The 21,854-nt window shown below is 37.4% G+C and overlaps 1 protein-coding gene across 1 annotated transcript in view; it reads right to left on the reverse strand.

Moving 5' to 3' along the window:
* Positions 1–2,450: 2,450 nt before the first annotated feature.
* Positions 2,451–21,854, reverse strand: part of LOC124725205 (mitogen-activated protein kinase kinase kinase 15) — a 175,051-nt gene continuing 155,647 nt past the window's right edge. Inside the window, exons 23-26 of the mRNA XM_047248456.1 lie at positions 19,863–20,214; positions 4,277–4,427; positions 4,117–4,193; positions 2,451–3,203 (exon numbers count right to left, since the gene is read on the reverse strand). Of these exons, the coding sequence (XP_047104412.1) occupies positions 3,020–3,203; positions 4,117–4,193; positions 4,277–4,427; positions 19,863–20,214 (764 nt within the window). The 3' untranslated portion in view covers positions 2,451–3,019. The remainder of the gene's footprint in view (positions 3,204–4,116; positions 4,194–4,276; positions 4,428–19,862; positions 20,215–21,854) is intronic.

Genomic DNA, 21,854 nt, shown 5'->3' on the forward strand with positions numbered 1-21,854 from the left:
TGTAATGCAAAGGACACAGTCAATATTCAGTTACAGATTTTTCTTTTTGTTTTTTGCAGAAACTGATTAATCTACAGAGTGTACACTTTTCATTTGCCAGTTAAGAGAGCAGATTTATTTTAGAAAAAAATGTGAGGGGGCAGGCAGCTTGGAGGGCGTATGCCAGGAGTAGATGTAGCTAAGTTTGTATAAATTGGTGTCTAATTACACAGAATTACTGAAAAGCAGCAGACATCTTCCTTGATGCTAAACAGTGTTATCATGGACAACAATGAATAAAATTTTTTCAGCATTGAAATATGGACACCTCACAGTATGGACGATAGTATTTGTCGCCATGAAGTGTAAGTCACTGCAAGGTATCCAGAAAAAGGATCATCTCTTTGGTTGCCAGTGATCTGTGGACGCAGATGTGCAGAACAGTTGAAAACTGGGTAGCATTCTGAGAGGATGTGTCACAGAACGGCTGAAAGGTGCAGATCTCAGAAGCTAAGGCAACCACTCTGTATGGTGAACACTACGAAATGCAGATAGTAGTGAAATATTAATACCACGAAAGCCTCCATGACCTGTATTTTGTTGTTAATAAGAAACAAAAATAATACGCAACAGTATAGGGGACTACTTCCTCATAAACAGCTTCAGGGAAGATATACATGCCTTTTTATATTGCCTCTTTCTGACGGTTGTTGCAAGGAGCAGAAGTCGTAAACAGAAATTTACTGCCTTCACAAGACTACATTATATTCACGAGACTACATTATATCTAATCAGAGTTGCAATTGCTTCTCTAAGCAGCAGTCTTGAAGACATCTGTGAATGATGTTTGCGACAGTACTTTGTGTACCACACAACAATGGCAGTGCAGACGATACTTTACATGGTATTTTTTGGTCACAGAAATTGGGCAAATTTTCCCTTTTTTTTAGATTCATAATCACAGCAGCAACAAATACACACAGCATATGCACTAAGAGATTTGTTTGGGCAGAACAATACTGATGAGCAATATAACCCAGGAAGAAGTCTCTCTCTTATTTTTATTCATCCCCTCATCTTTTCTTGGCATTTCACTTTGCTTATATGTGTCCGCTATCATTACTGTGGATCTCTGTATCTGCATCTGCATCTACAGATATAGTTCCTGGCACCAGAATTGAATTCCAAATATTTTTGTGACTGACTATTTATCTGGCCACCTACCCAGAACTCCACTTGCTTCAAGGCTATTCCCAAAGGGATGTGTGACTACCATATCAATTCCCCCCCTCCCCTCCTATTCCCTTCCCAAAATTACTGGCATTATTATTTAACTTTTGAGAACTTCACCCTCCAACACAACACCTATGAAATTATGGTTTTAATACTCTCAACCCAGTACACACATGATAAAATGACCATCGCACCATCAGTTAAATTTACAGAAGAAATTCATACAAGTCTTGTATACAGTAATACACAGATAGCACCAGTTTCTGTGAGGAACTTCCTCTAAATGCTCAGCCATATTGTCATGTAGAGACTACAAAAAATATCATCACTTTCTAAACACCCTTCCACAGACACGTACTCTCTTGTTTCTGCTTCTGGTATGCTTACTAATAACACAAGTGAGACTTTTTTGTTGCAGACAAAAGATCTAACAGATTTCCAGCGCAATGGTACAAAATATTCACACTTCATTTAACTGAAGGCATAGAGATTATACAAAAGATGTCACACATATTTTGTTGGTCTCTTGGAGACACTACATTTCCACTGGTAACAAAAATGGATGATGTCATAAGAAGATCAACACACACAGTTATTGTCTTATTCCTATAACAATAAAGAGTTACATGCAAAAATATAAATCAACAAAAAGGAAAGTAAAAGTCGAATTAACACCATTCCAAGTGAACAGCTTTGCACAGAAACAGTCATGTGTAACCATGAACTGATTATCAAATTTTAGTCCTAACTAGTATAGAACCATTGTAGCTTTGCTACAGCTGCTTACGTGTCTCTTTTTGAACACATCACATTTCAGTTTTATCTAAACATTGTATATATATATATATATATATATATATATATATATATATATATATATAATAATAAATAGAATCCATCCTTACGTTTTACTGGCTGCATTTATAATTCATGCTTGCTCCAGTACTAAGCGTTCACACAAATGTTTCAGAAACAAATGTTTCAGGAGAATGCTTTTAGCAAAAATTTAATTTACAGAATTGCAACAAAGTGTATCTGCAGAGAAAGTCACTGACATCCCAAATAAAAGCTTTAAACTTTAAATTTAGCTCTAGACATGATTCTAATTCCCTCTCCTCCTACTCTCTCTCTCTCTCTCTCTCTCTCTCTCTCTCTCTCTCTCTCTCTCTCTTTTTCTCTCCCCCCCCCCTCCCTCTCATGCACAACAAACACATCAGTTGAGAGGGGGGGGGGGGGGGGGCAGGCAGAGGTGAAAGAATGAAAGATAGATAAATAGGGAGAGTGACTTTCATGTATCATAAAAGTATCAGATCTATGATGCAAATATTATCTTTGCAATGGAAAGAAAAGTATTCCGCTGCACACAACACAACAGAAAATAAATAACTAATTTTAAAAATGACAAAGTAATATAATGTGATGTCATAACATGAGATATATCTCTTTACTCATACTTCCTATAACAACACACACGCACGCACGCACGCACGCACGCACACACACACACACACACACACACACTTCTTTTTCCAATATGTTGATAGAAACTGCAAGGCAACGATACTGTATGGTATCACAGATTAAGGTACAACGTGTCAACAGATGAATATCACAATGTGGAAGCATTTTTGCCAGTTAAAATGTAAATCTTCATACTCCAACTTCCATGGGAAGTGAAAAATCCTGCACAATGTGTCATTTTACAACAAAGCCACTACATTTACAGAAATTAACAGGTACGATTCCAGTGCCTTAAGTGCAGCTATAGATTAGGTGTCTATTAGTACAGAATATATGGAAACAAAAATCAGTCTGTGGTATCTGTGCTTTCACTACAAGTCCTGTCAAAAGGGTTTGAATCGCCACCATCTATCTTACTTGTCGAGCGGTGGGTTCTGGTTGCACTGTCAGATCGCTCAGCACTTAAGTTAGCTCGGTGCTCACGCCTCCATTTGAGAATTGCTTTCCATACTCTCAACTCGACACCACCTCTAAAAAATTGAGAAAAAATGGAATACTCACTGAATAGTATCAGTAAATTAATACTGTGTATAATAAAGTCAAGTCATTAGGGTTGAGCATACATGACAACATTAACTGTTCTCTCTCACTCACTCTCTAGCTTCTAGCTCTCTCTCTCTCTCTCTCTCTCTCTCTCTCTCTCACACACACACACACACACACACACACACACACACGCACACACACACACAACATTCCAATACCTAGTGCAGCATCTAATTAGGTGACATAACTTAAACGTATTGTGCAAGGGTTCAGAAGAACTGAAGAAACAAATGTTTTACTAGTTTTAATAAGTTATTGAAAGAAAAACCATTAGCTCACAATCATTTGAAGGATGGGAGAGGGAACTGCTCATGGCCTTATAAGCCTTATTGACTGATCCATCTACACTTTCGTCTGATGAAATTTAAGGTTCCGATAAGAAATTTAAAGCTGGATGATCAGCTGGAGATATGAGTTGGACCCTCACGCCTTCATATCCACAATGCTACATGGCTTTGTTTCAGAAGAGGCACAGGTAGCAATAGTGGATAATGTACCAAATAATATGGTTGGGTGCAAGGGGCATTTCATAGAAAGTGTCATGGATGAGAAGATCTCCATGAAGTGATGAAGAAGAAAGTTCCATAGAGTTGTGACAAAGGTTAACTGATCAATAACCCAGAAATGATACCTGACACTATGGCACCAAAAACAGAACATGATTAAAAAAAAATAGAAAAGTACTGGACCCATAAAAGATTGTGTGTTCTCATATCTTTTTAGTTTTGTTGTTAAATGAAAAAGGATTGGAATAGGACACGTAAATGCAACTTAAGCCTAATGACAATATTATGAAAGGGATAGACTGCTATTCACCATATAGTGGCTAAAACATACCTTAAGCACAATTTGCGAAGATCTGCACGTGTGATGTACAGTAAAACATCATCTAAACAGTATTCTTCAAACAGGAACTGTAAATAAATTGAAAAAAGAAATAAATATGTTGAATAAATTATTTGTTGTTTATAACAAAACAAAAAGAGACAAAACATACCCTGTCAATAGTGGACTGGTCTAGTTTCAAGTTCTGCAACCATTCAATCAATCGTGAGTCAGCTGAGCTATCGGTCACACTGATCTGTGGAAGCAGACCTGCAGGGGAGCTTGCAGCATCATTTGAGCTCACTGATCTATGTGATCCATAACTGTGAACATAAAACAATTGAAAATTTACAACTGAAATTCACTCTTGTTGAGAAATAATTATTTTTCTATGGTTTATTGTTATATGTTGTGCAAGTTGTTTATCTACATGTTCCATGAATTTTTCAAGAATGCTGTAGTAATTCCTCTTTGGTCAGTCAGTTGTTTCTCATATAGGCATGGCATATGTGAATATGTTATTTTAAAGTTTACTTTTTTATACATCAACAAATAGTTACACACCATTAAAAACAGAATCTGTCAAGAACACTTCAACATTCTAATGTTTATCACCATTGACCTTAACAGCTTACATAACCTACTCCTGGAAACCCGCAATGTAAGTTGTGAAACCACCTTTTTTTGTACTGGACAGGACTTGAAATTAAATCATTTTGTGAAAACTGCAGGAGTCTATTTTCGAAACTTCATTTACTAGACATTATTAAAGTCACAAAATTGACATTACTTAACTGTAGTAGAAATTTATTACTTGGGATCAAATGACAACACCAGTTGCACTTATATTTTTAATTTTGGTTACCATGAAAGGTTTTGGCCACCAAGGCTGCTTTTCAGAAGTTTCCGTACAAAAGTGAAAAACAAAGTGCAGTGGAATAAGTTACATGTAAAAGAAAGTGTCAACAAAGCTCAGTAAATAAATAATATTGCATAAGAATTTATCCACCAACACCATCAAAACAGCATAGGAAAAAGTAGTTTGTGGACAAGTTGTTATCCAACATTATTTATTGTACTATGCTTGTTTCACAACGTCTATTGCTAATTGCTTTCTCACATAACTTATTTGGGTCAATTATAGTGTATGAGTCCAATTCTTGGCTTTGAGCCACTTTTCATATGCGAAGGAAATATGCAAGCCGGTATTAAATGCTATCTGTGGTGTTTTTAGTAAGTGGCCTAAACTATTCTGTTTATTCTGAATATGTCAGTTTCCGAGGGTGTGGTTAGGCAGGAAACCAAATGCACAGCTTAAATTACTGCAAGTAAAATGAGTAGCAATTATATTTATAATCTTGATTCTCACAAATATCTGGCTGTTTTTCCCAAACATGGCACGATTTCTCTCAGGATTTATTTTTTTGGTATTGCTTTGTCTACTTGAGCTGTAGAGCTCAAATTGTTATCAATTTCACAATTTTTTGTGAATTTTAGCTGCATCTTGTACCTGTTGTGTTTCCTATATTTTACTATAACTGTGATACTGAGATTCTTACATTACATGTTAGTAGGGTGACCAGGCGTCCGGATTAATCCGGACATGTCCTCCTTTTTAGCTCTTTGTCCGAGGTCCAGGCGAATTTTTACAGTGTCCGGCTTTTTTGCAAAGTTGAGCATAATACTGTTAAATTTACAATTTCTTAAATACTTTAACTATTGTCACAGCCTTCGCGATAAACACGCATGAAGGCGGTGTTAGTAGGTGGCACAAGGATCATCGATGTTATCGTTGATCGACCTATAAGCGAATGCAAATATCGATTATTTAAAATTTTTGTTTTGATCTTCGCTTTGTATTGGCTTGGCTTCCTGTAGTGCACGTGTGATTTGTGAGTACAATTTTTAACCGAGTGAGTTACGTAAAATATTTGGCTAAGCCTAAACGAAAGTGTACATTTTCTGATGTCCTTTCCTGCAAATATCCGGCTTTCAAGAAAGGGAGAAATTAATTTGAAGTGGAATGTAAGATATGTGGAGCTGGAATGTACGTCTCAGTGGCCAATAAAGGTAACAAATAACTCGACAGATTAACTGTCATGGTTTTAGTTCATTGTTTCATCGTCACTCAGTTTATTTGTATTCGGTAGGTTAAAGTGCGGTTTACAAGTCGTCAGCTGCTGCTTGAATTGTAGATGTTGGTAGCGATGCGTTGAATGAAGGGAGGTGAATGGTCTTAAGTTTTTCACTTTTAAACAATTCCGTGTTGTTGACATAACAAAACAATTGACACCACACTGTCACCACAATTACTGTTTTTAATTTTTTTGTATTGCTCAGTTAATCACCACCAGACCATCAGTAACAATTAACTACTAGTTTTACCGGTAATTCCCAGCAGTCACGTGACTTGTCCAAAGCTGACGGGTGGTATCCTTATCTGCAGTTGCCCGTTTGATGTGTCCTCTTTTTTCTTTCTTTGTCCTCCTTTTTGAAGCTGTTTGTCCTCCTTTTTAAACAATTGCATCTGGTCACTCTACACGTTAGCTTCTCCTTATCGACAACCCTATTTTTCTATAGTTGTACCATTAGTTTCTGCATCTATTATTAAGAATTTCCATGATTCTATAATTCATTATTACACATTTCAGCATCATGAAAACATTTACAAGTTTTGGTCACCCTTTTGGGTTGTTGTGTGTGTTGCATCTTTGGCTCTGGTATGACGTAACTGGTCAAAGTTGACAGGTGGAATCATGTGCTAGAATCGCTAGAATTTATTTGCTTATTCCACTGTACTTTGTTTTTCAGTTTTGTTCAGATAACCATTGGAAATTGACCACTGGCCAAATCCCACTGTGGTAATCACAAATAAAATTGCAAGTGCAACTGGTGCTGTCATTTGATCCGAAGTAATACTACGGTTGCGGAACTTGCAGCTATATGATCCATAAGCTGGACAAAAAATGAAAAGTATATTGAACAACTGTATGCAAGCATGTTCTGCTTAGAAAGACTTTTCACAGGGCTTGCAAGTGTTGCAACACCTTGAACCAAGTAGTTCAGGGTTCCTACTACAGCTTAAGTGCACTTACAGTATTGGAGGATTTTCGTTGCCCACTGCTGTTGGCAATTTGTTATCATTGGTCATAGTATTGGTGATAGTATACAGTAACCAATGAGACTCACTCAATCTCGTCACTTTGGGTATCACAAATATTCAGTTATTCTGTGTATGACACTTTGTTAAGTGAACAAAGATTACTTTAATTTGTATGACACACAGACCATTTCTTGCTGCTCGGTTTTATCTTTGATCAGCTGGCCACTAGGTGCTGTCATATGTAGCTTAGTACATTATTATACTTGCAAGTGATAGTTATGTCAAATACACCAATGAGCCAAAACATTATGACTTCCTGTTTAATACCATGTTGTTCTACTTTTCAAACACAGTAAACAGAGATTCTGCTTGGCACAGATCCTATAAGTCCTTGACAGGATTCCAGAGTATGAGGCACCAAATGTCTATGCACAGGTCAAGCAATTCCCGCAAATTACAGAATGGTAGTTTACGGGCATGCAGCTGCACCTGATATGTGTTCCAGTGGATACAGATCAGGCACATTTGCTGGCCAAGACAATAATGTGAGTTCACTATAATGCGCCTCAAATGAATGTAGCACAACAAAGACAGTTATCCTTCTGGAAGATGTTAAGATGTTATTGTAGTTCACTGCTGTCACTATGCCTTAGATTACAACAACAGATCCCATGGAAGCCCAACTCAATGTACCCCACAGCAGAGTTCTGCCCTCACCGGCCTGCAACTGTTTTGCAGTGAATGTTTCATGCACCCACTCACCTGGATGATGGCATGTAAGGACCCAACCATCAACCTGGCGCAACAAGAAATGTGATTCATTTGATGGGCGACATGTTTCTTTTGATCCACGATGAAAACTCAGTGATGCTGTGACCACTCATAACTGACAATGTCATTGGGTCAACACAGAAACACATTCGGTCAGTGTGACGTGGTGCTACATGTTCAACAACGTCCTTTGAATGGCATGCTGTGAAACACTTGTACCTACACCAGGATTGTACCCTTTCATCGGATCTGCCACAGATCGCAGCCTTCATGGATCACACAGTGGGCATCCTCTGGCCCCTATGTTTTGTGATGAGCCGTGGTTGTCCAATGCCATATGGCCTACTCATTATTTCACTAGCTTTCAACCAATTTCCATAAGTGCTCGTGACAGTAATACGCCAACATGTGACCAGCTTTGCTGTTTCAAAGATTCTTGTTTCCAGCCGCAGTGCCACAACAATATGTACTTTGTCAAAACCCCTCATATTAGTTATATGGATATGGTGTCTGTTCTTTCGGACATGTCCGAAAGAACAGACACCATTAATGACTTGTAGCTGTCTAGAATGAAATTAGAATTATATTAATACCTTCAGCTGCTGACAGGCATTGATATATATCAACAGGGACAGATGAAAATGGTTGGCCGACCGGGACTCGAACCTGGGATCTCCTGCTTACATGGCACACACTCTATCCATCTGAGCCACCAAGGACACAGAGGATAGCGCGACTGCAGGGACTATCTCACACACGCCTCCCGCAAGAGCCACATTCTCACCTTGTGTGTCCACACACTACATTCATAGTGTCCGACCCCAACACCCTCATTACTCGTGGAAGACATTCTTACCAAGTCCCTTAAGAGTTCGGGGAATGTGTGTGCATCCGCACAGAAGAAGGAAGTCCTGGCCGGTGTTGCCAGAATGATATGCTTATATGGACATGGTGTCTGTCATTTCGGACATGTCCGAAAGAACAGACACCATTAATAACCTGCCATGTAAGCAGGAGATCCTGGGTTCGAGTCCCAGTCGGGAGACACATTTTCACCTGTCCCCGTTGATATATATCAACACCCATCCACAGCTGAAGGTATTAATATAATTCTAATTCCTTATATTAGTTGTGGATTTCTGCATCTGTGACCTGTATCTTCGCTATGACAGCTTATCTGTCTCTTTTCCACTTATACTCTTTCCTTACTGCATCATGTGCCCACAACACCACCAGCAGGCATTCAATCTCATGGTGGGCAGTGGTCATAATATCTTGATTCATCAGTGCATATCCGAAACACACTTGGTACCATGTTTATTTTGAAGTCAGGTACTGTTGTAAGATTTATATTATGTGATGTTATCCACTATCATATGTTAATTTTACATGTGTACTTTAGTCCATACTAGGCCACCCCACATGTATTTTAGCAATGTTTGACTAATGTAAGTTTCATTGTAACCCAAATATTCTGTTTGACAGGTCATACCACATAAACTTTATTAAATTTTATTTTAATTTTTATCTTGTCAATTAAATAGCTAATGGTTGTTTGTACTTCAATAATATTACATGTGGTATGTATTTCATACAATTTAAAATGGCTACACAGCCAAACCATGGCCTCAGTGAAAAATAAAAAATAAAAGGATATTCCAATCCAAGCTATGGCAGCTAGAAATAAGTGTTTTTCAACAAGGCAGCCTTGTTTCTATATCATCTCCTTAAAGCAGAAGTAGTTGTGATAAGGCTGCAGCTTTTCAGGTGAATGCAGAATGAGAAGCGAGTTCAGAGTCAGTAGGATATTGGTCGAGGTAGTGTTCAACAACAGCAAGGCCATGGGCAAGGGGGAAGAGGAAAATTGTGTCAACAGTGGCAAGCAGGAATCCACGTGGTGATAGGACAGTGTGAGGACTTCAATGGTTGCTTCACAAACTGTGTCCTCTACATCCTCTGCCCCAATATCAGTTTCTCTGGATTATGTACATGGAAACTGTCCTTACAACACAATACTTTTGGTCTCTATCTCCACTAGCCTCTGTCCACATTCAATTTTGCACTCGTCCCTAAGCCCTCGACTTTATTCAGTCTGTCCTCACAACCTCTTCTTTGCGGTCTCCTCCTTCCTCTATTCTATCTCTCCTACTCAAACCACTCCTCCAATTCATTATGTGGCTCACACAACTCTCCTGCTATACCAGAGGGAGCTCACTGGTACAATGCCCTACACAATCCACATATAATTTCTACCTCCCAGCCATCAACCATCATTCCCTCTAATGCTCACCCTCTCCTCACCTTCTTTATATCGCTGCCCACTCCAGCTGACACAAGCCCTCACCCCTGATGAGCTGCAGCAGTCATACAATGTAGTTGGCACATGAGGAGAGAGTGGAGAGGGGTGGGGATATGATAACCACATAACCCTGTGTGTGTGTTTTCTCCAAAACTTGGCTGAAGGGGGACACTATCCGAAAGCCTAGTAATGCTTTTGATCTGGTTTATAAGCCTGTTGACAGCCTCAACTTCATAACTGCCTCAAGTAATTTCATTATTTACATTCTACCCAGGACCTGCCATTATCATATTAAATTGTCCATACTGCTACCTACTCTACCCACCTCAACAGCAGTACATGTTAAAGTGCTGCTCCGAAACAGGGGTAATGCACTGGCCCCGGATTGAATCCACCTGGCTGATTAACAACAACGGTCAGTGTGCCGGCTAGCCTGGATGTGGTTGTTAGGTGGTTTCCCACAACTGAATAGGTAAAATACCAGGATGGTACCTTGAGTCCCAACTCAGTTACATGATTTGCAGACATTTAGAAAACTTTTACACTCTTTCGCAACAACAATACTATATGCAGACAGTTGAGGCACACACATTCCATCCCAGTGGGTAATGGGGTCACAGCAAGAAGGGTACCCTGCCACACCTTAAATTAACAATGCCAGTTCCATTCATAATCAAGCCAACCCTGCACAGGAGTGGGACGAAGGTGAAATAATAATAATAATAATAATAATAATAATAATAATAATAATAATACAAACAAGAAGAAAAATGTGGTGTAGGAGGAGTAGGAGTAGGAGTAGGGGGAGGGGGGAGGGGTGTAATGGATCTGGGAGATATTATTTTTTTTTTTTACTGTATTTGTCGATACCAAATTGTAAATGTTTTTTTTATACTTTTTGTCAGAATTTATTGTAATTTGCCTTCTTATATGTTAATTTACTTATGTTTTTGAGAGTGAAAGCATATTGATTACTATTAGTAAATGTATCGAAGAATAGCAAAGAGACTGATTACAAGTGGAAGCTTGTGTGTTGTGTAAAATATCTTTGACGTTGGAGTCGTCTTTGACTACAGTCAGTCGGCAGTGAACTCTTGGTGTGTGTTGACAGAAGAACAATGTGAAGGTCGCCGTCATAAATAATTTTGAATTATGTTACTATTTTTTTTGTATTAACTATAAAAAAGAAACTACATTTGAAGAAATGGTATTTGAAACACCAAAATGAGGCAAACACGTTGAACCTCGTCATTTCTGCAGCCGACAAAGATGCATTGTGGAATCATACTTAGACACCTGAAGCCAAGACTAATATCGCCTTGCAAACGTCGATTGGAAAAGGTACTGTCACAAAATATGGCAAATTTAAGTAAATAAAAAATAGTGAGCACATTTTCAACTTGTGTCTTAGCCGGGATGCCATATTTCAACTGGGGACTGTAGCCGGGATATTGTGTTCACGAGATCTTCAACAGTGCTACGAGGAAGAAAATTTTTGTGTGTTAATACCAGTTTCTTCAGAATGTGTGTTACAGTATTTGTGTTCATCGGGAAGTAAAAGTTTTGAGAAGAAATGTTTTGGCAAAAAATATAATTTTCGACAGAAGAAAATACTTCAAGAATTTTGGTCAACAATCACATGGATTGAAAACGTGGTTTTGCAACAGTAGAAGAGTGTTCCAGATAAGTCACGAAACCCTCGTATTTTGTTAAAACAATATTTTTATCTTGTTTTGTATTGTTGTGTATAAATTTTTGTTCTTCACAATGACTTATGAGATTTTCGAGAGTATTGTGCCTAAAGTAGAAAGTAGTAATTTAATAGACTTTGAACATCAGGACAGGTCAAATGAAACAGAAAGAACTGATCAATTTGATTTAAAAAGTTTTCTTGTAAATTTCACGAAAGAAATTAAACAATCAGTTGATGACAATAAGACTTACTGGGATGAAAAATTGATAACATTTTGTTGTAAGTCCAAGCAGTCAATACCCAAATGGGTGATCTTTCGAACAGAGTTGGCAGTGTTGAGGAAAAAATTGAATCTGTGGAAGCAAAAGTAAATGAAATTGATGCTAAATTGAGCGGTGAAATTAATACTGTAAAAAATGAGTTACTGGTAGGTAGGGAAAGAAATTTAATTGATTTTAATGAGATAAAAGGGGAAATTAAAAATTTGGATGAGAATACAAAAGTTTTAGTAAAAAATGTACAACAAGAAACTGACAATCGTTTGGTTACTCTAGAAAAAAAAGTAGACTGCAATGATTTAGAAAACAAAAAATCTGTCAAAGAACTTAGCGAAAAAATTGAAAGTTTTGACATTGAATTTCAAAGCAAAAATCACAATGTCAACACATGCAATCTTGTATCTAATATTCCAGTGAAGCACTTTTCGGTAGATGGACCCTTACATCCCGTTGATTTTATACAGTATTGTAAGGATTGTTTTTTTACCTCACTCACCAGATGAAATAAAAATTAAATTTGTGAAAAAATTCTTGGAAGGGGAAGTTCTGACTTGGGCAAACCAGATTGTAACTTTGGGGATGACCTTTTCAGAATTTGAATCAAAATTTCTGGAAAAATTTTGGGATGATCTTAAACAAACTAGAATCAAAAGTGAATTTTTGAATGGGAGAAACTATAGAGAATCAGATGGGAGCATGAAACAATTTTGCAAAAGTGAACTTCAAAAACTTATTCATTTAACAAAACCTTTGGATGACTTGATCAAAATTGATACCTTAAAGAGAAGATTGCCATCAGCAATGCAGTTGAGTTTAGTTCATTGTCCTGATAGTAATGTAGAGCAGTTTCTCAATTATATTGAAAAATTGGATAGGGTAACAACAAGAACACACAGTGGGTTTACTCAGAAAGGTAATGGTCAAAATTGGGGAAATGATAACTTTCAAAAAAGGGAACAAAACAATTATCATGGCGTCAGTCAAAATTCAGGGGGATATAACAATTTTCAGAAGAAGGACCATAATTTTTATGCAAAACAAGAACATGATTTTCGCGGTAATAATCAACAAAATAGAGAACACTTTAGGGATCAAAATCACAGAAATTTTGTTAGAGATCAGTACAATAGAAACTACCAACAATCAGGTAATGTTTGGCATAGGAATGGGAACAGAAATGTTGATCAGAGACATTGGCAGAACCACAATCAGCAGTTCAAACAGGAACCGGAAATAAAAAACGAGTAGACGCCCCCTTGAAGGTCCGCAAGGTTGAGGCAGAAGGTGAGCATGATGAAAGGACCAACGGATGTGACTATCATAAACCCAAACATGACAGTTCCAAACCTAAGCTATCACATGAGGTCATTAGTTGTTACTTATTGAAGAAATTTCAAGAGGAAAATAATGATGATAAAGATAACATTTTCAGTACACAAGAACATACAGTAGATAAAAGTAATTGTGATTCATTTAATTTAACAGAGTTTTACACTTGGGCAGAAAAGAACAACACTTTGTCAGATGATGTAATTTGCAGTAGTTCAGAGACGTGTGTGAATGAAAGAGAGAACGCATGCTGTGAGAATGAAAATATTGGTGAAAGGGATCTGGTAACTTTAGAAAGGGGAAATAATATTTTGGGGGATAATTTGAATGTGTATGACCTGAATATGTGTAATGATAATGATGTTGATGATAAAGTTGATAATGATGGTAATGGTATTGATGATGATGTTGAGGAAAGGTATTTCATTAGTTTAAATAGGGAGTTGGGTATACACATGGTTGAAAATGGATTAAATAGTGAGAATATTATAGAAATTCCCAGGGATGTTACCAGGATGAATAAGGCTCACAAGCTGGGTGTAGGTGAAAGTGTGAATTTTGATGTTGTTGGTAAAGAATCTGACTACACAAATAATGATGACATATGTATAACTTCTAGCCTAAGTGAAACTTTTACAGATACTAATGACACACACACATTTCTTATGAATTTATGGCTGAACAGTGAAACTATTTCTTTTGACAAGAACTTTAGAAAGATGCTTATTAATGTATGTGAAACTGTATGTCCTGAGTGGTGGAAAAAGATGAGATATTTTATTTTTGAAAAGCTGAAGGATAAGTACTTCAATAGTATACAATGTGATTTGGATGAAAATTCTTGGCTATTTGAGATAATAGAGAGTACTAATGACAATTTTGTATCTTGTACAAATTTTATAACTGTGACAAATAATACATGTAATGATATACCATATGATTCTGATAAGTATAGGTTCGGGGAAATTGAAAGTGATTTATTACATGAGGATACAGGTTCTGAGAAAAGTGATCAATTTTGCAGTCCTTATATAAAAGTTCAAATTGGGTCATGGATTGGTAAATGTTTAATTGATACAGGAAGTGAGGTCTCGGGAATATCTGAAAGGTTAAGCAAGAAATTGAAAGTAGGGAAAGATTATGTTGAAATGCCAGTTCCTGGGGTAAAGATAAAAGGTGCTACTGGGAAGAGCAGTAAATTGGTAAAAAGCCAGGCTTTAGTGACATTTTTAATTGAAGGCAAGTTGTTCACACGTGGATGTTTTGTAATTAAGGAATTTAATGAGGATTTTCTTTTGGGTATGAATTGGATAGTAAAAGTAAATACAGCATTTGATTGGGTTGGAAGAAAACTTTTGATAGAAACTAGTGAAAGGGAATACAATCAGACAAATTTTGTGAACACACTTGGTGATCAAAGTAATGGAAATTTTGACAGTATCAATTTACTAAAAGAAAATAGATTGGAGAATATTGAAACTCATAGATTTGATACTGATGAAGTTGAATTTGGGAGTTTAGTAAATTTGAAAATTTCAGAAACACAAAATTTATCTGGGGAGCAAAAACAATAGTTAGAAAATCTGCTGTGGGAATACAGTGATGTTTTCAGTGACATACCTGGTAGGGTAAAGGGTTATCAGTGTGAGCTTCAGGTAAAACCTCATGAACCATTTTTCATAAAACCATACAGTATTGCAATATCAAAAAGACCTAATTTTGAGAAAGAGCTGAAAAAGATGGAAGGATGTAATATAATAGAAAGGAGTATCAGTGCATATAATAATCCTCTAGTAGTGGTTTCGAAAAAAGATGGTAGAGTAAAAGAATATAAACAGAAATCATAATTTCAAAATTTAAATAACCTATTATCATCTAAAACAAAAGTCCTCCACTGGAATATGCTTGTTAGAACAAAACTACCTGTACAACCAAGTATGTACGAGGGTCGGTCAAAAAGTAATGCCTCCCATTTTTTTTCTACTTAAAGAAATTAAGTTAAGTGAAAAATTTGAATTTGGCGCCATTCCTCAAACCTTCTTCTGCAATCCACTGCAGTAGTAACTTTCTGTGTCAACAGGTGGCAGCACAGCAGAAGTTTGTAAGATGGCCGACATCGATGTTCGTTTGAGACAGCGTTGTGTGATTGAATTCTTGAATGCAGAAGGTGAAACGCCCATACGCATTCATGAAAGACTTAAGAAGGTGTATGGTGTTGTGACAGTGGATGTCAGCACTGTTAGACGATGGGTTCGTCGTTGTAAGGAAGCTGAAGGGCAAACACCGTTGACTGACGAAAAGCGGAGCGGCAGGCCGGTGAGTGCAGTGACTCCACACAACATTCAGCAAGTTGATGACATCATTCGTGGTGACCGTCGGGTGACTGCAGATGAAGTGTGTCGCATTATTTCTCTTAGTAAAGGCAGTGTGATCACGATTATTAAACAATTGGGGTACTCAAAAGTTTGTGCACGGTGGGTTCCAAGAATGTTAACCGATCAGAATAAAGAGGCAAGGAAAACAATAGCCTCCCAACACTTGCAGCGCTTCCGTTTGGAGGGAGATGAGTTTCTGAAAAAAATTGTGACCGGGGACGAAACATGGGTGCATTTTTTTGAACCCGAATCAAAGAGGCAGTCAATGGAGTGGCGTCACACAAGCTCGGCAACAGTTTTCTGGGATACAGAGGGTGTGATTCTGGTTGATTTTTTGGAGCAGGGATGCACAATAAATTCTGTTCAATACGTCACAACCCTCAACAAACTTTAAGCACGTCTTCAGCGAGTTCGCCCAACAAAATCAATGGCAGATGTTCTTCTTTTGCATGACAATGCAAGACCACACACCAGTCGTCACACCTCTGACGAGATTGTCAAAATTGGATGGGAAGTTTTGCCTCATCCCCCATACAGCCCTGACCTGGCACCATCAGACTTCCATCTGTTCGGGCCACTAAAAGAAGCTCATCGTGGGATTCATTTTGAAGATGAGGAGGCCGTCAAAACATCCGTGCGTCAATGGCTTAGGAAGCAGAGCTGTGATTTTTACCGTGTTGGGATACATGCCCTTGTTCAAAGATGGACCAAAACTGTAGAGATGGGCGGAGATTACATTGAAAAATGACAAAATGATCCTCAATGTTGTGGTTTTCAACCTATGTAATTGCATTTAAATTTCCTGACAATTAAACGTAGAAAAAAAAATAGGAGGCATTACTTTTTGACTGACCCTCGTATATTTGCACGTATAAATTAATAATTTGAAGTCACATGTTAATTGAAACTGATGAAAAAACACTGTTTTAACAAAAAATGAGAGAAAGATTTATTTTTACTTTTTTACAAAAAAAGTCTCCCTAGTGAGCATTTCTGAATTTTTCTAATTTTTGGAAGCTAAGTCTTCCCTGTGGGTGAAGGCATGCATGTGAGGACATGCATGCAAAGGTATAAGTTTCAAAACCAATTTTAGATAAAGCCTCATGATATATGAGCAGTTTATTGTTGTTTATACTGATGTTGTGGGGAGCAAAAGTACTCTTCACAAGAATGTGACTTGTAGTAATATTGTAGTAGAGAGGCAAGTGTACATAAATAATTGCAAAAAAAAATTTAGATAATACTGATGTATCTTTAGCTGTACTAAAAGAAGAAAATCATAAGCAAAAAAAAAAAATACAAAAAAAACATGAGTAAACAAAATTTTAAAAAGAAAATCATTAAAAAAATATACAAAAGAAAAAAAATGAATAATATATATATATATATATATATATATATATATATATATATATATATATATATATATATATAAAAATGGAAGGAAACATTCCATGTGGGAAAAATTATATATAAAAACAAAGATGAGGTGACTTACCGAACAAAAGCGCTGGCAGGTCGATAGACACACGAACAAACACAAACATACACACAAAATTCAAGCTTTCGCAACAAACTGTTGCCTCATCAGGAAAGAGGGAAGGAGAGGGGAAGACGAAAGGAAGTGGGTTTTAAGGGAGAGGGTAAGGAGTCATTCCAATCCCGGGAGCGGAAAGACTTACCTTAGGGGGAAAAAAGGACAGGTATACACTCGCACACACGCACATATCCATCCACACATACAGACACAAGCAGACATATTTAAAGGCCTTTAAATATGTCTGCTTGTGTCTGTATGTGTGGATGGATATGTGCGTGTGTGCGAGTGTATACCTGTCCTTTTTTCCCCCTAAGGTAAGTCTTTCCGCTCCCGGGATTGGAATGACTCCTTACCCTCTCCCTTAAAACCCACTTCCTTTCGTCATCCCCTCTCCTTCCTTCTTTCCTGATGAGGCAACAGTTTGTTGCGAAAGCTTGAATTTTGTGTGTATGTTTGTGTTTGTTTGTGTGTCTATCGACCTGCCAGAGCTTTCGTTCGGTAAGTCACCTCATCTTTGTATATATATATGTGTGTATTCTAGGAAATGAGTTTTACCTTCCTATTATTTTCAATCTGTATGCTGTATGTTAGAATATTTTTCATGTATGTTTTATATCAAGTATATTTGTCATGTCTAATAATTTCTTTACTTGAATTTTTTGTGTATAGGATTGATGGGGAAGTATCATTGCAACAACAGCCAGTAACAAGTCCACAGATTCAAAGAGTCCAAATTTGGAAGAGGTTATCAGACTGCATCATTAATGTACTAATTGTGTAATACAGATCCATTACTGAGAGTGGTCGGGATTTTGTTGTATATGTCCATAACAACAAAAGCCCTGGGGAGCAGTTGTAATGGATCTGAGAGATTTTTTTTTTTTACTGTATTTGTCGATACCAAATTGTAAATGTTTCTTTTTATACTTTTTGTCAGAATTTATTGTAATTTGCCTTCTTATATGTTAATTTACTTATGTTTTTGAGAGTGAAAGCATATTGATTACTATTAGTAAATGTATCGAAGAATAGCAAAGAGACTGATTACAAGTGGAAGCTTGTGTGTTGTGTAAAATATCTTTGACGTTGGAGTCGTCTTTGACTATAGTCAGTCGGCAGTGAACTCTTGGTGTGTGTTGACGGAAGAACAATGTGAAGGTCGCCGTCATAAATAATTTTGAATTATGTTACTATTTTTTTTGTATTAACTATAAAAAAGAAACTACATTTGAAGAAATGGTATTTGAAACACCAAAATGAGGCAAACACGTTGAACCACGTCATTTCTGCAGCCGACAAAGATGCATTGTGGAATCATACTTAGACAACTGAACCCAAGACTAATATCGCCTTGCAAACGTCTAACGGAAAAGGTACTGTCACGAAATATGGCAAATTTAAGTAAATAAAAAATAGTGACCATATTTTCAACTTGTGTCTTAGCCGGGATGCCATATTTCAGGGGGGAGGTGGGGAGGGGAGAAGGGAGGCTGCTGGGGTCACAATATGAGCAGGCAGAATTATCCCAGTAGAGGTACATGGCCAGTTTGAAGAAAAAAGATGCTACCTCTCTAAAACTATTCTTATTAACAGCAGAAACAGGAACAAGTAAGTCAGTACCAAAAGTACTGTCCTCTGACAACAACAAATATGAACCTGCTAATTATTTACATACGGCTTGTATGAGTATTCATCTTCGGTATCTTAGTGATTAAAAGCAAGTATTTCGCATATACTGTAAGGATAAGTACAGGAATGAGTGATAACAACAATATGACAGATGGAAAATTTTAAAAAAATGATAGTGAATTCATACAGAGACAGAACAGCTGGCCAGTATTAACGCCCATGAGGTGAAATTTTTGGGCTACAAACAGACACATTTAAAAAATGGAACTAAAAACTAAAATAAAAGAAAAACTTTTGGAATAATTAATTCCTTCCTCAAGTGGGAGAGAGGAAGGCAGGGGAAGCTTAGAACAGATGGGTAGGGGACGTTAAATATGATTTCTGTTTCTCCCTGTCCTCACAACAAGTAGTCCCTCTCACCCTGCAGTCTTACTGCTCTTTCCCTCCTTTCTAACCTTCCCCAACATGTCCCTCCCTCCACCCTTAAGAGGGAACTAACAGTTCTAGAAACTAGGAACAGTTTTTTCGCTTTTAAATGTGTCTATCAGCAATATTAGATTTTCATCTCCTGAAGGTAACTTATCTCCTGAAGGTAACTTATTGCAAACCATTCTGCCTCTGTTTGATTTTATAGTTTTCTCAAGTGACTTTCCTTTCAATACAACGGTGAATAAGCAGTAATTTTGTCACCAATGCACCTTCAACTATTTCATAAAATGCTCAAGAGCCTCTCCCTCTTACCCTGTATCAGCATGTGATTGGCAAGTGCATGATGACACAAGGTTCAGCTGCTGCACAGTCTGAGAGAGTAATGCCAACTGCAAACGATGATCTTCTAAGGCCTGCCGCAACAGTGTCTGGTAGGATTTCTGGCTGTCCACTAATTCTTGCAGTAATCTCAAGTTTTCTGAGCGCAGGACACCAAGCTGCTCTCGGTACTCCAGGCGGAACTTGGCTGAATTGGAGAGGCTGTCGACAGTTTTCTGTGATTTCACCGAGTTGACGGTTGACATGCCAGATGTGGAGCTTCCATCAGGTCCATCAGGTACACTTTGTTCACGATTATCCTGACCTGCCAAGTTCGCACCCAGCTCTGGGGGGGATACAGTAGCAAATAATAGCATTTTACATTTGCAACACTTTAATTAAGCTTCAGTCAGTGAGGAAGGGGATTAAAAATTAACATCTGGTTATAAGAGTGCAAATAAAAGGTTATAAGAGTGTAAATAAAAATTAAGTATACTTATTATCAAATCTCAGATTCCAGTTAAATTGAAGCATCAAACAGTTTTGTAATCAATTAAGTAACATATTTTACAACTGGTTTATATCTATAAACATAAAAATTGCAGGAAAATACAGAATATACAGTGAAAAATATTCAACACTTAAATTATTGCGTAAAATGAAGTCCAATATTAAGTCAATAAAATTAACATATGCCTGCTTATGAATTGTAATAAGAAGTGGGCCCATAATTGGAAAAACACACAATGACTTTACTTTGGAAATACACTAAACAGTTCTTTCATCAGTAGAAAATCCTGCACCTTGTGCCTCCTCTGGCACAAGATTAACAGTGATTTCTTCCCCTTGGCAACTATGGACCTTGAAATGGCATATTTTACTCTTTAGTACAAGATGCACTGTAATGAACATATGAGACACATTAACATTTTGTTCCCTTACTTTTTCTTATTTATATTGTACTACATGTTGTGGCAGACTGTATTGGTACTTTCATTCAAAAAATTGAGGTGAAGATAGAGTACACAGAAAACAGAAAATCCCAAGTCTCTTGTCTTTAGAATACAACTACGTCTGCACATGTGGGAAATCAGAAACAGAAAGACGGGAGAATATCTGACAAGTATGAAAATATGCTCATTAGAAAAATTCAGAAGTACAATTTCAGACAGACAGAGAGAGAGAGAGAGAGAGAGAGAGAGAGAGAGAGAAGGGGGAGGAGGGGGGGGGGGATTACAAAAAATAGACTGGAAATCCTGCAAAGCTAATACAAAAATAAATCACATTTAAGCTGCTACAATACAATCAATACCCATACACATCTGTTAATTGTAACAACAACATTCCTTCTTTGGCATACCGTATTTACTCGAATTTAAGCCGCACTCGAATCTAAGCCGCACCTGAAAAATGAGACTCGCAATCGAGGAAAAAAAAAAATTTCCCGAATCTAAGCCACACCTGAAATCTGAGACTCGAAATTCAAGGGGAGAGAAAAGTTTTAGGCCGCACCTCCAAATCGAAACAAAGTTGGTCCATTGTAATATGAGACACAATTTAGGTCAAATGAATGACGATACAGCTATAGTAGTTTGGTTTGAGTCGTAAGCTTAGCAGTTAAGCTTTACCAGGTAGCCGTTGCTAAGCGTCAGGCGCTCCGTCCGCATTTATACGGGTACCCTTCCTTTTTCACGTGCTTCGTCTGGTTTGAATTGATTGATTATTTTTCTTTGATCTGTACCGTTCTCTTTGTTATAGGTGTTTACGTCACTCAAAGCTGAAAATGCATTACTGTACTGTGTCATGCATTGTTTGTCGCATTCAGATAATGAGTGTTTATGACCTGTTGCCGCTCGCGGCATTGCTTGCTTTTGTGCGCGCTACCGCCGCTTACAATTTTTTTAGAAAAAGAGAGGAATCGTCTCATTAACGAAACAATTGCAAGAGACTGCTATTTGTTGTTACTTACACTGCTGCTTTCTTTGA

The sequence above is a fragment of the Schistocerca piceifrons genome, chromosome 1 (assembly GCF_021461385.2).
Source record: "Schistocerca piceifrons isolate TAMUIC-IGC-003096 chromosome 1, iqSchPice1.1, whole genome shotgun sequence".
In the NCBI taxonomy this organism is placed as follows: Eukaryota; Metazoa; Arthropoda; class Insecta; order Orthoptera; family Acrididae; genus Schistocerca; species Schistocerca piceifrons.